General features: G+C 51.1%; 1 protein-coding gene across 1 annotated transcript in view; it reads left to right on the top strand.

Annotated features, from left to right (window-relative positions):
• cntnap5a (contactin associated protein family member 5a) overlaps window positions 1-14464 on the top strand; it is a 65548-nt gene that overhangs the window by 43828 nt on the left and 7256 nt on the right. Inside the window, 6 exon segments of the mRNA XM_028394445.1 lie at window positions 2154-2260; window positions 5117-5236; window positions 7639-7839; window positions 11390-11546; window positions 12195-12322; window positions 13765-13935. Of these exon segments, the coding sequence (XP_028250246.1) occupies window positions 2154-2260; window positions 5117-5236; window positions 7639-7839; window positions 11390-11546; window positions 12195-12322; window positions 13765-13935 (884 nt within the window).

Raw genomic sequence — 14464 nt, 5'->3', positions numbered from 1 at the left:
CTGTGTGGCGTGCTACCTCTCATTACCCTGCACAGCTGTGGGCCCCGCGTGCAGGACTGGCAGACCCACGGGCCGCGGACGGAACATTTACAGGAAACCAGTCAAACATGTAAACTGCAGTTTCCCTGTTGTCTGCCCCGAGGAGGATCTCTCCTCTGTCAGACTACCTGCTCTCCCGCCCAGTGGGAGGAAATGCAAACAGCACAGTGCTGCCAGTCTGTTCTGTCGGCGGGCAAAGGGAAGCTCTGTCGGAGGCGACAGGATGATGGAGCAAGGTGTTCTCTCGTCTCTCAGCTACGCAGTAACGTCTTCCACAAGTGTTGTTGTTTGATCAGATGTGATATACTGAGGGATGAGAGCACGTCGCAGAGAGGCAGAGTCCGGCTTCTGAAACATCTGCAGAGCTGACAGCGTCGCAGGAAGTCCTCCTCAGGCCCTCCGACTGTCCTATATGGGGGGGGGTCTTTGTTAATGCAGCTCAGGCTCTCTGCTCAGTCAGGACTGATGCCTTTCTGTGGGTAAACACAGTGTTTCTGGGTCACAGACCGTCCCCAGGAGCAGCTGGAGCTTTAAACCGAACACACCCAGCTCCAGACCAGGTGCAGGTTTGGTTACCATGGTGATGTAGCAACCAGCATCATGACTTCCATGGTCTCACGGCGTCTGTTCCTGCTGCTGAGGCCTGCCAGCCTCCTCTCTCTGCTTCAGCTCACAGCCCTGTGGATTACTGAATTATATAAGACAACAGAATATTTATTTGACATATCGTAATTCATTCCAGAGCCACATATACCATATGACCAAAAGTATGTGGACAGCCAGCCTCCATGTTTCTGTTCCCACGAAGCATTTGTGAGGTCAGGGGTCAGGTGACCCTGAGGTCACGTTCTTCCACATCAAACTGCAGCTCCGTCAGGGCTGCTGATGATGTGAACGGGTGGAGCTGTGTGGAGCAGCCGCAGCAGTCCGGCTGCCATGTTAGTTTCTCTGCCGCCCGGCGGGTGTCGTCAGTTTGTCAGATAATAACCAGGCTGCAGTTAAACAGATGTAAATATGAGCTGCCTGCTTCGTGTGGATGCAGTCGGAGTAATGGCCGCGCTCTGCAGCACCTCCTGAAAATGGTGCCGGGCTCCTTTTAATATCAGGTCCACAGAGAGCAGGGGTTGCTGTGCACGTGACTGCAGCCTGACGCTTGACGTGCGAGGACGTGTGAGACTGATTGCTGCTCTGATGGCAGCCGTCCTGTGGCTTCCTTAATGACCCCCGAACAGAGGAGAAAATTAACTTTTATCTGAGCTAATCTGCTCTTCTCTGAGTTTAATTACAGCCCGTGCCTCCGCCCGCGCTCCGCCTGCACTTAGGTGTGCCTGCTACTGTAATTTCATGACCTCCAGGTTCAGCCATGGACACAACAACAGAAAATAGCTTGATGGTAATTAAACCAACGGCTGCAACCTTATCCGTGTTGCGGCCGGGCCACGCCGCTGCAGTTAATAGGTGAGAGATAAAGTGTATGAAATTATAGATGCATGCTTGAAAGGCTGGCAATTATGTGAAACTGAAGGAGGCTTGAGGAAGGGACTATTAATCAGAAGAGTGCGGTTTAAATTTTTCTGTGAAGCGCTCATTGTGGTGAAATCCCATTAACAGGCATCCTGCTCTGAAGGTGACAGCCGTGCTTTTATTTTTAGAGCGCCGTGCGAGGCGCCATCATCTCACAGAGGGTCGGGGTTGTTTAATTTCACTTTAACATGAATCCAGACTTGTGGGTGAGCTGCAGAGCTGCTGTTCAGAGGAACAAAGCAGGCGGGGCGGGGCGGGGGCTCACCTGATGGATAAAAGATGAGCTGTGTAAACACTAACAAAAGAATTATTCCTGTTCCATAAATGCCCGCGAGGCTCCTCTGATCTTTTTGTTTTGTTGTAAATAAATTATCATTTCATGCTGCTCCCTGAAGATTTCTGCGCCGAGAGCCTGAGAATAGAGATAAAAGTGTATCTGGAGAAATTTTCAATTAGTCAGCTGACGGGGAAATTAATTATTCTGATAATCAATTAATTAGCAGCAGCTTTTTAATGTGGTAATCGGCCTCTTGCTTGTTTTTTGTGTGCGCCTTGTTAGGATCTAATCTGGGTTGTTGTCTCCTCCTCAGATGCCTCCCGAACCTGTGCGAGCACGGCGCCCGCTGCGCCCAGACGTGGGCCTCCTTCTCCTGCGACTGCTCGGGGACGGGATACTCCGGAGCCACGTGTCACAACTGTGAGCAGCTCGTCTCGCTTTCATTCCCTCACCCCGTCTCAGAGCTGCCATTACGGCCGCCGCGCCTCCCCGTTTATTCCAGGTCTGCCGAGCCGTGTCATTGATTCTCCGCACATCCACCCACGGCCCTCTGCGCTTTGTGCGGCTGAGAGGCAAAGCGAGAAGTTGTCCTGCTTCAACCTGACATGACCTCACAATCATCGCTGCTATTTTCGCTTTCATATTTCCCGACACTCTCTTCCTGCTGCTTCCTTTAAATAGTGTCAGACTGACTCTGCATGTAGGAGTTTTTCCTCACGGGTGTCATTTTTTGACATTGCATTGATATTTGCTGTGCAGACGGCTGTTAAAAAAGTGTGTGTGAACCCCCCCGCAGCAGAATACTGATATCCTGTTTATATGCAGCGTCCTCTTTGGCTGTTGGAGGGAACATGGCAGATAAGAGCATGTGCTGAATTAAAAATAGGCCCCTTCATCAGCCTGCACAAAAACACAAATCAGCTTCTCTCTGTCGACAAGTCAGACTTCAATATGTGAAAGCTGAGCGACACACACACACACACACACACACACCTGCAGGCAGAGCGTCAGCGTGGCTAACAGGCTGACTTTAACAGCAGCCAGGCACAGAGACTCTGACCTCTGACCTGGAGATGGATGAATACCTCCATCATATAGATGGATCCATCTGATCAGTTCCACATCACAGAGAGAAACATATCAAACATATTTAGACTAAATTACTGGATTTTCTTCTCAAATATTTTTCCTATATTTCTAAAATATTTACTGAAACATCTCGTCCTTTTAAAATTCTTTCCGATGGTCCTTGAATGCATCAGTTCTCACGCCTTGCTCTGACTGTAGCAGTCAACCAGCAGGAAGCCATGATGCCAGCAGCGGTCACATGACCGACACTCAGTCTGATCAGGAGCGGAGAACTTTGACTTCTGAATAAAATAACATGATCTAATGTGTGCTGAATTATAAATGTTTGCTGAATAACACTGGAAATATCTTTCCACCCATTAACAGTGTTACTCAATAAAAGCTCCAGCTGATCAATAATAAATAGTGAAAATATTTATTTTTAATATGAAACACTGCGATCACTTCTCTCTGGAAGCTCACAGCAGATTTTAAACTTTGATTTTTTTCATTGTTCACAAAAGACACTAAAGTGAGTCGGAGAGTGAAAACACGGCCCGACCACAGAGCGTCTCTTCCTGTGATGTCACACCAGCACCGCGTTTTAATTGGCTGAAACATCAGAGAGAACAGACTTCCTTGTTTGATCTGAAGCTGCCGTTCAGCGGCCGATCTGTGCAGCTTCAGGCAGGTTCTGGTTCAGTTTAAGCACCATGGATCTGACTGGCAGACTCTCCGTGGGGTCAGGAGCCAGCTGCCCTCCTCGGTTGTGTGGCTGCAGTCTCCCTGCTCGTGCCTTCATTTCTGCTGTTTGTTAAATTGTTTTGATGGATGTGAACATCAGACACTGATGGAGGCCGAGCTGAGATCAGATTCACAGCAGCACCTCTCCTGTTTTATACATGTTGTTAGAGATGAACCTCTGAATGTCAGGCAGCGTCTGTCTGTTTGCGTCATGTGTTGGTCATGTGACTGCTGGTCAGCCAATCACGGCTTCCTGCGTGTGCTGAGAGATGCAGAGTCTTGTTGGTGTAAATCCTGTTTTATTTTTGGGCTGATGTTTTGGTGCCGTCAGGTTTGGTTAGATTTCCACACACACATCTGGACACCTCGCCGCCTGCTGACTCCCTGTTTGTTGTTTCTGCCTGATTTGTGTGTTCAGAGGGGTTAGGAAGGAAAATCCTTAAAGTAGCATCGAATGAGCAGGAACTGCAGGCGGCGTGAAGGCAGGTGTCTCCTGATTCCAGCTTTCAGGACCCATTAAAGCCCAGATGTGAGCTGAACAGGGCCGTGATGTCTGTGTGTGTTCACACCGACGGTCTGCTGAGGATGATCCCAGCTCGTCTGCAGCCCGTTAGCTTTAGCATTGTCAGCTGGAAACATTAATAACTCAACTGGAGACTTAATTTTCCAGGTAGCAGATGGCCCACCACACACACACACACACACACACACACACACACCACAGTGACACACACACAGGCACACAGACACACACAGACACACACACACACACACACACACACACACACTCTCACACACTCTCTTCCTTTATGAGCAGCGTATGACTAAACTAAATGGGTCGGTGCTGTCCTGCCTGTCAGAGCTTTGCATTACATTACAGCTGCTGGAGGGCACTTAGCTCAGGTCATGAAACCAGGTGCTCCTGCCCCCCCACATTCACCAGGGATTCTCCATCACTGACAACCTTTACATCAGTTCCCCCTTCTAATGTTTAGCTGTGACTCATGGCTCTCTCCTCTGTTTCATCACTTCCTGCAGTTCAACAGTTGAATGTGTTTGATAAGTCTGATCAGACCCCATCACTTCCTGTTTCTGTGTCACATGGCCTCCTCCTCTGCCCCGCCTGTTTAGCCGACCAGCAGGGGGCCTCTTGTTCCCTAAGCTAACCTTAGCAAACGTTATAGCTAACTCATTTTCACAATGCTAAACATGCTGCTAGCTGTGAGAACACCAGACGTTAGCATGTAGTGATGTTAAATATAAGTATGAACAGTGCATCATTTTCATTGCATGGAGCCTCTTTGGTTTTTAATACATGTCAAAACTGAATGCTAATGCTAACAGGTGGCTGTAGAAACATGTCAGTCTTGATGGAGGTCCGTGGATGCAGATGGGCCTCTGCTGCTCCTGCCTCCTCCAGCACACAGCTGTGGGCTGACTCCGGCTTCTGTCTCCTCTCTGCAGCCATTTACGAGTCGTCCTGCGAGGCCTACAAGCTGAGCGGCAGCTCCTCGGGCTTCTACTTCATCGATCCGGATGGGAGCGGTCCCCTGGGGCCCACGCAGGTGTACTGCAACATGACAGGTGAGATCATTGTGGCCCTCCTGTTGTCACCTCTGCTCTTTTCAGCTGAGCTCAGAGTAGAGCGAGTCCACGGCTTACCGATCACAGTGTATTGATCCAGAGCTCCACAGTCTAATGACTCGGAGACTCTAAACGTCATTTCTTCTGTGATGAGGTCCTTATGCTGCCGGATCTTTAGATCTTATGATGACATCATGACCTACAGAGAACATCACGTCTGACCGGTCAGCTGGGAGCTCGCTGCTACCTGGTGACGGCTGTGTGAGTTTTTGGTTCATGTTGTTGTAGCAGAGGCAGAAACATCAGATTTCACAGAAATCAGCTGATTGATTCTGAGGTCTGGTGTCCTGCTGCACATCCTGCTCCAGGAGGACCGAGCGACCAGCCTCTGGAGGAGGCGAGCCGTCGATACGATCAGTGCACACGCTGCACGAACGGCCATGATGGATTTCATGCCAGTCTGTTGACCTTTGGAGAATCCTAGTGCACCGATACACTGATCTGACTCCTCATTATTTACAGCGTGCAGTTGTTAATCCATTGTTCAAATTCACAGAAGCATAAAGCCACTGTAAAAAATCTACATTTCTCTGACTCTCAGGCTTTAATTATTCTGACTTTATTCTCATAATCTGTCTGCGTCATTTTGTCAGATTTCTGAGATTAAAGTTAGGGAAAAGTCTCAATGACTGATCTCAGGATTATGAGATTCTAATAAGAATTCTGACGTTCCTCCAGATTTCTGAGGATAAATACTCAGAAATTATTCTAAGAATTTACTCGGAAACCTGTTTTGTTTATTTGTATTTTTTTACGGTTATTTTCACGGTGGCCTTAAGCCTCCGCACATTTGACAGCTCTATTTTGGGCTCATTGGTCAAATCTGTGCGATGGCTGGACGGGGGGGGGCACGGTGAGCTCCGCATCACCTGAAGTGTCACCTGAGATGTGACATTTGACAGACAGACGGAGGGACACCTCAGCCCCGGTGACACACAGGACAAAACGTGCTGAGTTAAGTTTTGACAGTCTGCAGACAGAACTCATCACTCGCCTGTCACAACTTTCCCTCCGCCGCCGCCGCTTTGTCCTTCGCAAGGTTAATGTGCCGGTGATGTCATTACGGAGCGGCGCGGTGTCATCTGTAGCTGTCGGAGGCGAGCGCCTCCCGCTCTCGCTGCGCTCCTCCTCAGCCTGACGGGTCGGCAGCAGATATGCCTCAGCTTGACCTCAATTAAGGAATCCATTAGAGATGTAAATAACTCTAAGCCTGACAACCTGACGGGAATAATCACAGAGTGGAGGGGGATTTTCTCTAAAGCAGAGCAAACAGGGAGCCACATAATGAACTGAGCCAGCTCCCGGTCCGGCTCCACCGCACAGACTCTGTGTGTGGCCGAGTGGTGTTCAGGAGCTGTGAGGACCGTGTTCAGGGGAAGGTCGACTAATTGTTGCTGGGAAACCACGGCTTGGTTTGCATGGATCTGTTAAATGTCAGCAGCCACACCAGGGGGCCTGAACGCCTCGCTGATCAGCTGCAGGGCGCGCACACACACACACACACTCACACTCACACAGACACACACACACACACACTCAACAATAGCAACATGAGGAATCATTGTCCGCTGTGGTTTATCTGCTCTTTAATCTGCCGCTCCGTCAGCCGCCTGCTTCATCATGTTCTGTTACTGATCCACATGGGACTGATGATGTCACACAGTGATGGAACACGGTCAGGAAGTCGTGGCGGAACGTTCCTTTACAAATTAAAGACGACCTCCACATTATCACAGTTTATACTCTATACACTGTGTGTGTGTGTGTGTGTCACACTTATATGTCCGCCTCAGCTCCCAGTTGATCCACACACAGGTCGTCTCTTTAGTTTGTACTGTGTGTGCACTCTGAGTGTGTGTCGGTGTCTCTGAGGGCAGCCATGTTGGTGCTGTGTTTGTGTTTGTGAACAGATTCCACACCAGTCTGTGGATCAGGGTGTGAGTGTGTGAGTGTTTTTAGGTCACTGTGTGCACTCCAACCTGAGCTGAAACATGTGTTGATAAAATATTCAGATGTATTCATATGTTCATGTGTAAAATGATTGATTACTTTTGACTTGAAGATATAAATACACACACAGATGAAACGCGTGTTCAGCCTGCTCTGTAGGAAGCATCATGGTCTGTCCACGCGTCACAAACAACACGCAGCTGTGAGGCGGCTAACACCACAGACTCTTCTACACAACAATCATACAGCGTGTTGTCATGTTACACATGTTACATTACACCTGCTACACACACAGAGGGTGAGTTAACCCCTTCCTTCACGTGCAGAGCAGCGGCTGTGACGGCCTTCAGAGGACAGCTGAGTTCACGTGTTCTGCTGTGTGTGTCTTCCAGAGAAGAAGGTGTGGACCGTGCTGTCCCACAACAGCAGCGCTCCGGTCACCGTGCAGAGCTCCTCCCCTCAGAAGCCCCACATCATGACGTTCAACTACAGCGCCTCGCCGGAGCAGCTGCGCGCCATCGTCGCCGGGTCGGAGCAGTGCCAGCAGGAAGTGGTGTACAACTGCAGGAAGTCCCGCCTCTTCAACACGAAGGGTGAGTGACAGTGACGGACCGGCAGAGAGACGTTACTGAAGTCAGACCGTCATGTGGGCGCATGTTGAATGTGATGCAGCTTTGTGGAGAGAGTGAGGGGTGGGGTGACATCACAAACTCCCACAGCTCCACCTGCCAGGCTCCAGGCTCTGAGCTGCTGCTGAACCAGGTTTGGTTCGGACTTGTCAGTTCTGTCTGTGGTTCCTCCACACACATGCTAACTGCTACATGCTAGCTGTCAGAGCCCTCAGCAGCTCGTTGTGTCTCCTCTGTGATCTGATTGGCTGATGTTAGCCTGGGCTGATGGACTCTGTGTGTTTTGGTCCTGATGTTGTGATGATGAGGATGAAGTGCAGGCTCAGGTTCAGATTGTTGCTTTTTTAGAGCCTCAGTCAGTGTGAGGACGACAGTTTAGAGTGGACGGTGTGTGTGTGTGTGTGTCAGTTCTTTGTCATATCAGGACACTGCTCCTCTCTTCATGTTGTACTTCCACAGTAGCTTCAGAGGTGCTCTCCGGTCTTTGCGTGCGTTGCTCTGCCACCTATAGAATCCCAAACATTTGCTCTTAAACCATGAAACATTCATGAAGTCCCAGATTCTGCCGTGTGTTTGATTGGTGCTGTGTGTGTGTGTGTGTGTGCAAACAAACAAGTTCATTATCACACCAGACATCAAACAGACTGGAGAACGGCCCATTTCATAGCTGCACGAGCGCTTTCAGGAGCAGCCCGGAGTTTCTTTAATGGTCGCCTTTGTTTGTGTGCGCGCAGACGTCTCCTGTGGAAGGAAGTCAAACGTGTCTTTGTACCTCTCTCCTCTGAGCGTGTAGATACAAACCACACTCTGCAGCATATTCAAATCATTTTTAGACAAAATGACACTCATCATGCTAATTTACAGGGAGGGAAACAACAGCAGCAGCTGTTCAAAGGAGCCCACTGGGTGCAGAGACGCAGGCGCCTGCCAAGAGCGAGAAGTTCACCTCCAGTTGTGGAGCTGTGTGACGTGTCCTCTCTCTGCCAGTCTCTCTGCTCTTCACTTAAAACACAGATGTTTGCTCGTGTAACGTGCTTGTAATGGAGTTAAACTGTGCTCTGATTAGCATTTTAAACACCTCGTTTTTTCCTTATTACCAGTAATGAATGCGTTGTGCTTCGACGTAGCCGTGACAGTGAAGTAACAAACATTCTCAGCAGCCGTTTAATTGCGGCTCTCCTCTGTCTCACATTTCTGTTTGTGTTGAGCTGGATATTTTTTCACAGCTGATAAATCTGTTCAGGTGTTTGTTTCCTACCACATCTGTGAGAAACAATTAAAGCTACACGAGACGGCTTATTAGTGTATCGGCACATATGTCAGAACGCACTGAGCTGCTCACTGCTCCCCAGAGAGCGCAGAGAGGAAGCTGTGTGTGTAACCATGTGTCATGGGGAGATTAAGAAGATACATCAGACTGGTTATAACTGAAAGCACAGACTGCAGGAGAAGGAGTTATCTCTAAACCCGCTAATCACTGACAGTTCACTAAATATTCCATTTCCTCTTATTTTCTGATATTACTAGAGAGATAGAGAGAGGAGCAGACTATCCAGACTGTCCTGAAGACAGCAGGCTGCAGCTCTGACAGTGATGCAGGGTTGTGTTGAAGCAGCGTCTGTAGCGCCCCCTGGATTCACAGTGAGGCCGCTTGTTGTCGTCACTGTGTCTGACAGGAGCTGTTGCTGCTGATGTTCAGTCCTGTGCTGTTTGAATACAGCCGGAGCACTCTGAGCACGCTCGCTGCTCCTGTGGAGGGAACTGCCTGTAATTCTCTGTCGCTTCTGGACAAAGCCGGTTCTCAGCTGTTGTTGTCCTTTCAGAATAAGAGCATGTCTCCGCCTGGCTGTGTGTGCTCCTCCTTTGTGTCGAGACTTTTGTGGCTGCTCGGGGTCTTTATGCAGCAGCATTTGGAATCATTTCAGAGGAGAGAGGAAGATGCATTTGCTGTCCTGGTGTGAATATGTTCTGTCAATATGCAGCCGATTTAAGGAGGAGTGTGACCTCTGCTGCAGGAGGGATCGATTGTTGCCTCTTCTTATTCCTGCACCTGTGGAGGTGGAGGGATGGAGGCAGGGAGCGGAGGGATGGAGGCAGGGAGCGGAGGGGCGGAGGCAGAGCGTGGAGGGGTGGAGGCAGGGAGCGGAGGGGTGGAGGCAGGGAGCGGAGGGAGGGGTGGAGGCAGAGAGCGGAGGGGTGGAGGCAGAGAGCGGAGGGGTGGAGGCTTTTTTTCAGCCTTTGTGATGCTAATGGTGCTGGAGTGTTTTGTTCCTGGCTAGCTTCAGCGCTGCATACAAATATCTTCTGTCTCTGCAGTGCTGGTCAGACGCTGGCGCTTCAGTCAGAGGTCATCAGATCTGCAGGTAGTGTCACTCAGCTGCCGGCGCCGCCGCCGGTGTGTGTATTCATACATAAAGCTGGGCCTAATGGAGCTGTAATGTATGCCGACAGGAGCAGAGCACCATAGCATGTGACACTTGATTATGTATGGTGACATGTAGCTTAATGGGCTTTTCCCTCCTAGCCGGCCTCGTTGCGATGCGGGGTCACGCCGTGTGACGGATGATTGAAGATGGGCCACTTAACCCCTTAGTGGAGGTGATAATTACGCCCGCACGGCCGGGCTGTGTGGTCACATTGTCAAATGGCAATGAATAAAATAACCATCGGGATGTTCAAAGTGCAACATTCATGAGCAGATATTTAAATGTAGCCATTCATCAGTCTGCTCCTCTGAAATCTTTGTCACTAAATAAAAACATGTAAACATGTCTGAAGAAGCATCGAATGGAAGATTGTTAGAGGCTGTTTCTGTCAGCAGAGGATTCTGCTCTGATATGTGGAGGCAGAGAGTTCCAGATCCTGGCTGCAGAGTCACAGAGGCCAGCCTCATCACAGGAAGGCTTCACTGTGTCACACATGGCCGCCCTGACGCCCTCTGTCAGGCTCTGCAGGCGCCACACACACACACACACACACACACACACACGGAGCACTTTGGCATCAGTTCCCAGCGTCTGATGGACTTCAGGCGGCGTGCCTCGGTGTCAGGAATATTTGCTCTGTTTCAGGCAGCACGTCTCACTGGAGGGATGGCACCTGTTGCCATGGTAACAGATAAAGTACAGTAGATGTACCCCAGCCAGTCAAAGGTGATCCACATCCTGGTGTGAAGCCGCCTCCCGGCCTGCCGTCTGACCACGACTCTACCTGCAGCAAAGCGTCTGCCTCAGACTCAGGGTGTGTTTTGATCACAGTACGTGAAGTGTTTGAGCTTTGATAGCTTCAGGTTCAGGTTCCTCCTCGGTCCGTTTCACATGTCGGTGCTTCTTATCCGCCCAGCCGCCATCCTTCATCATGGCGAAACACACATCAGGAGCGACTCAGTGCTTGGTTTGTGTGGAAACATCTTGGAGTTGGGGCGGAGTTGGGCGGAGTCGGGTGGAGTTGGGCGGAGTTGGGTGGAGTCAGGCTGCGGCTGCTCTCTGACTGACCCTGTGCTCTCCTGTTGCAGATGGCAGTCCGCTGTCCTGGTGGCTGGACCGGGAAGGAGAGAGGCGGAGCTACTGGGGGGGCTTCCTGCCCGGCGTGCAGCAGTGCGCCTGCAGCCTGGAGGAGAACTGCATGGACATGAACTACTTCTGCAACTGTGACGCCGACACGGACTCATGGTGAGCGCTGACTAATGTGTGTCACACCTGCTAGAAACTGTAAGTGTTGGACCGTCCGCTTTCCCACGGTCTTTGAAGGCATCCTGTGGAGGTCTCTCTGCTTGTGGACATGCTGCTGTGTGCACAGGGACCAGTGAGATCATCGTGTCAGTGTGGTCTCTCCACAGTGATCATGAGGAACATCTCTGCTCCGCTCATGACCCGCTGCCCTCCGATAATAACACATGCAGACAGACCTCGGCTGTGATTGGCCCGTGCACTGACTGGCTCAGAGAGGCTGGAAACAGAGCTCTCGGGGTGTTTCCTGCGGGTCATTGTGTGGAATCAGCGTCATTGATCAGTGTTTACTGTGCTCTGATTAATGACTGATCACACATAATGCTCCAATTATGATCAGGCTAATCATCCTTTCTCAGCAGTGAGCGATGAAACAAAGGCCGTCCCACAGTCTGACTGTTCTCCAGCTTCCTGGATCCAGCTCCGTTTGCATATTTCCACAGGCCTGCTTTGATGGATGGCCCCCCTTTCAGCATGTTTACTGTGCGCGCTGTGCTAATGGAGAGGAATGGCCGCCTTTATCTGGATCCCCAGCCGGCTCCGCAGCCCCTCAGGTCTCACTGCTTCTCTCTGTGTCTGTGTCTGTCACAGGGCCAACGACACCGGAACCCTCTCCTACAAAGACCACCTACCAGTGAGCCAGATCGTGATCGGAGACACAGACAGGACGGGCTCGCAGGCCGTCTACCATGTCGGCCCTCTGCGTTGTTATGGAGACAGTAGGTGATCACGTCAGCGGTGGAGCTGCAGATGGAGGCTGACACAAAACATGCAGATGACTGTGTGTGTGTGTGTGTGTGTGGACAGTGTGTGTGTGTGGACAGTGTGTGTGTGGGTGTGTGTGGACAGTGTGTGTGTGGGTGTGTGGACAGTGTGTGTGTGTGGACAGTGTGTGTGTGGGTGTGTGTGGACAGTGTGTGTGTGGGTGTGTGTGGACAGTGTGTGTGTGGGTGTGTGTGGACAGTGTGTGTGTGTGGACAGTGTGTGTGTGTGTGTGAGGATTGTGTGTGTGTGTGTGAGGATTGTGTGTGGACACTGTGTGTGTCTGTGTGTGTATGGATGCTGTGTGTGTGTGTGTGGACACTGTGTGTGTGTGTGGACACTGTGTGTGTGTGTGTCTGTGTGACAGGGCTCAGTGTCTCAGCCTGCAAACACACAAGTCATCAATTTCAAAGATTTATTGGCAACATGATTTCATGGTTCTTCTTCTGGACGTCCTCTGTTTTTATAAATGTATGGTAGTAGCTGGTTGTCCTGACCCTGGTAGTCTAGTCCTGACCCTGGTAGTCCTGACCCTGGTAGTCTAGTCCTGACCCTGGTAGTCCTGACCCTGGTAGTCTAGTCCTGACCCTGGTAGTGCTGACCCTGGTAGTCCTGACCCTGGTAGTCTAGTCCTGACCCTGGTAGTCCTGACCCTGGTAGTCTAGTCCTGACGCTGGTAGTCCTGACCCTGGTAGTCTAGTCCTGACCCTGGTAGTCTAGTCCTGACCCTGGTAGTTTAGTCCTGACCCTGGTAGTCTAGACCCTGGTAGTCTAGTCCTGACCCTGGTAGTCCTGACCCTGGTAGTCTAGTCCTGACGCTGGTAGTCCTGACCCTGGTAGTCTAGTCCTGACCCTGGTAGTCTAGTCCTGACGCTGGTAGTCCTGACCCTGGTAGTCTAGTCCTGACCCTGGTAGTCTAGACCCTGGTAGTCTAGTCCTGACCCTGGTAGTCTAGTCCTGACCCTGGTAGTCCTGACCCTGGTAGTCTAGTCCTGACCCTGGTAGTCCTGACCCTGGTAGTCTAGTCCTGACGCTGGTAGTCCTGACCCTGGTAGTCTAGTCCTGACCCTGGTAGTCTAGTCCTGACCCTGGTAGTCTAGTCCTGACCCTGGTAGTCTAGTCCTGACGCTGGTAGTCCTGACCCTGGTAGTCTAGTCCTGACCCTGGTAGTCTAGACCCTGGTAGTCTAGTCCTGACCCTGGTAGTCTAGTCCTGACCCTGGTAGTCCTGACCCTGGTAGTCTAGTCCTGACCCTGGTAGTCTAGTCCTGACCCTGGTAGTCCTGACCCTGGTAGTCTAGTCCTGACCCTGGTAGTCCTGATCCTGCTGGTGTCTGCTGTTAGACATGTCCGGCTGCTCCTCCACGTTACTTTCATCCTCGCTCTCTTCTTCCTCTCAGAGTCCATCTGGAACGCGGCGTCCTTCTACCAGGAGTCCTCGTACCTGTACTTCCCCAGCCTGCAGGCGGAGCTCGCCTCCGACATCTCCTTCTACTTCAAGACCAGCACTCCTTCAGGAGTCTTCCTGGAGAACCAGGGCCTGAAGGACTTCATCAGAGTGGAGCTCAGCTGTGAGTGCACATCCAGACCAGAACATGACAGGGACACGCACGCCAGCGCCGCGTCTCTCAGACAGAAGCGCAGGCCGTTCTGTAGCTGACAGGCTATTTTCCCAGAGAGCGGGCTGTCAGGCGCGCTCAGCGTGCTGCAGGCCTAATGATACAGTCGACAGTGATGTCACGCTGCCAGACGAGCCTTTCCTCATGACCCGTGGAGGGAGGCGTAATGGATTCAGCAGGTGGCTAAAGAAGCCAAACGGAATCATTACACAGCTCAGAGTCAGTCAGAAGCATGAAGAGTCACATGTTTACAGAGGGTTTATTAACCAGTTCTGTCCTCAGTCACACAGCTGATCCTCAGACCTGCTGATCCTCAGACCTGCTGATCCTCAGACCTGCTGATCCTCAGACCTGCTGATCCTCAGACCTGCTGATCCTCAGACCTGCTGATCCTCAGACCTGCTGATCCTCAGACCTGCTGATCCTCAGACCTGCTGATCCTCAGACCTGCTGATCCTCAGACCTGAGGGAGGGGGCGGGC

The sequence above is a fragment of the Parambassis ranga genome, chromosome 21 (genome assembly GCF_900634625.1).
Source record: "Parambassis ranga chromosome 21, fParRan2.1, whole genome shotgun sequence".
Lineage (NCBI taxonomy): Eukaryota > Metazoa > Chordata > Actinopteri > Ambassidae > Parambassis > Parambassis ranga.
The sequence above is the reverse complement of the archived record's forward strand: the minus strand, read 5'-3'. Positions and strand labels throughout refer to the sequence as shown.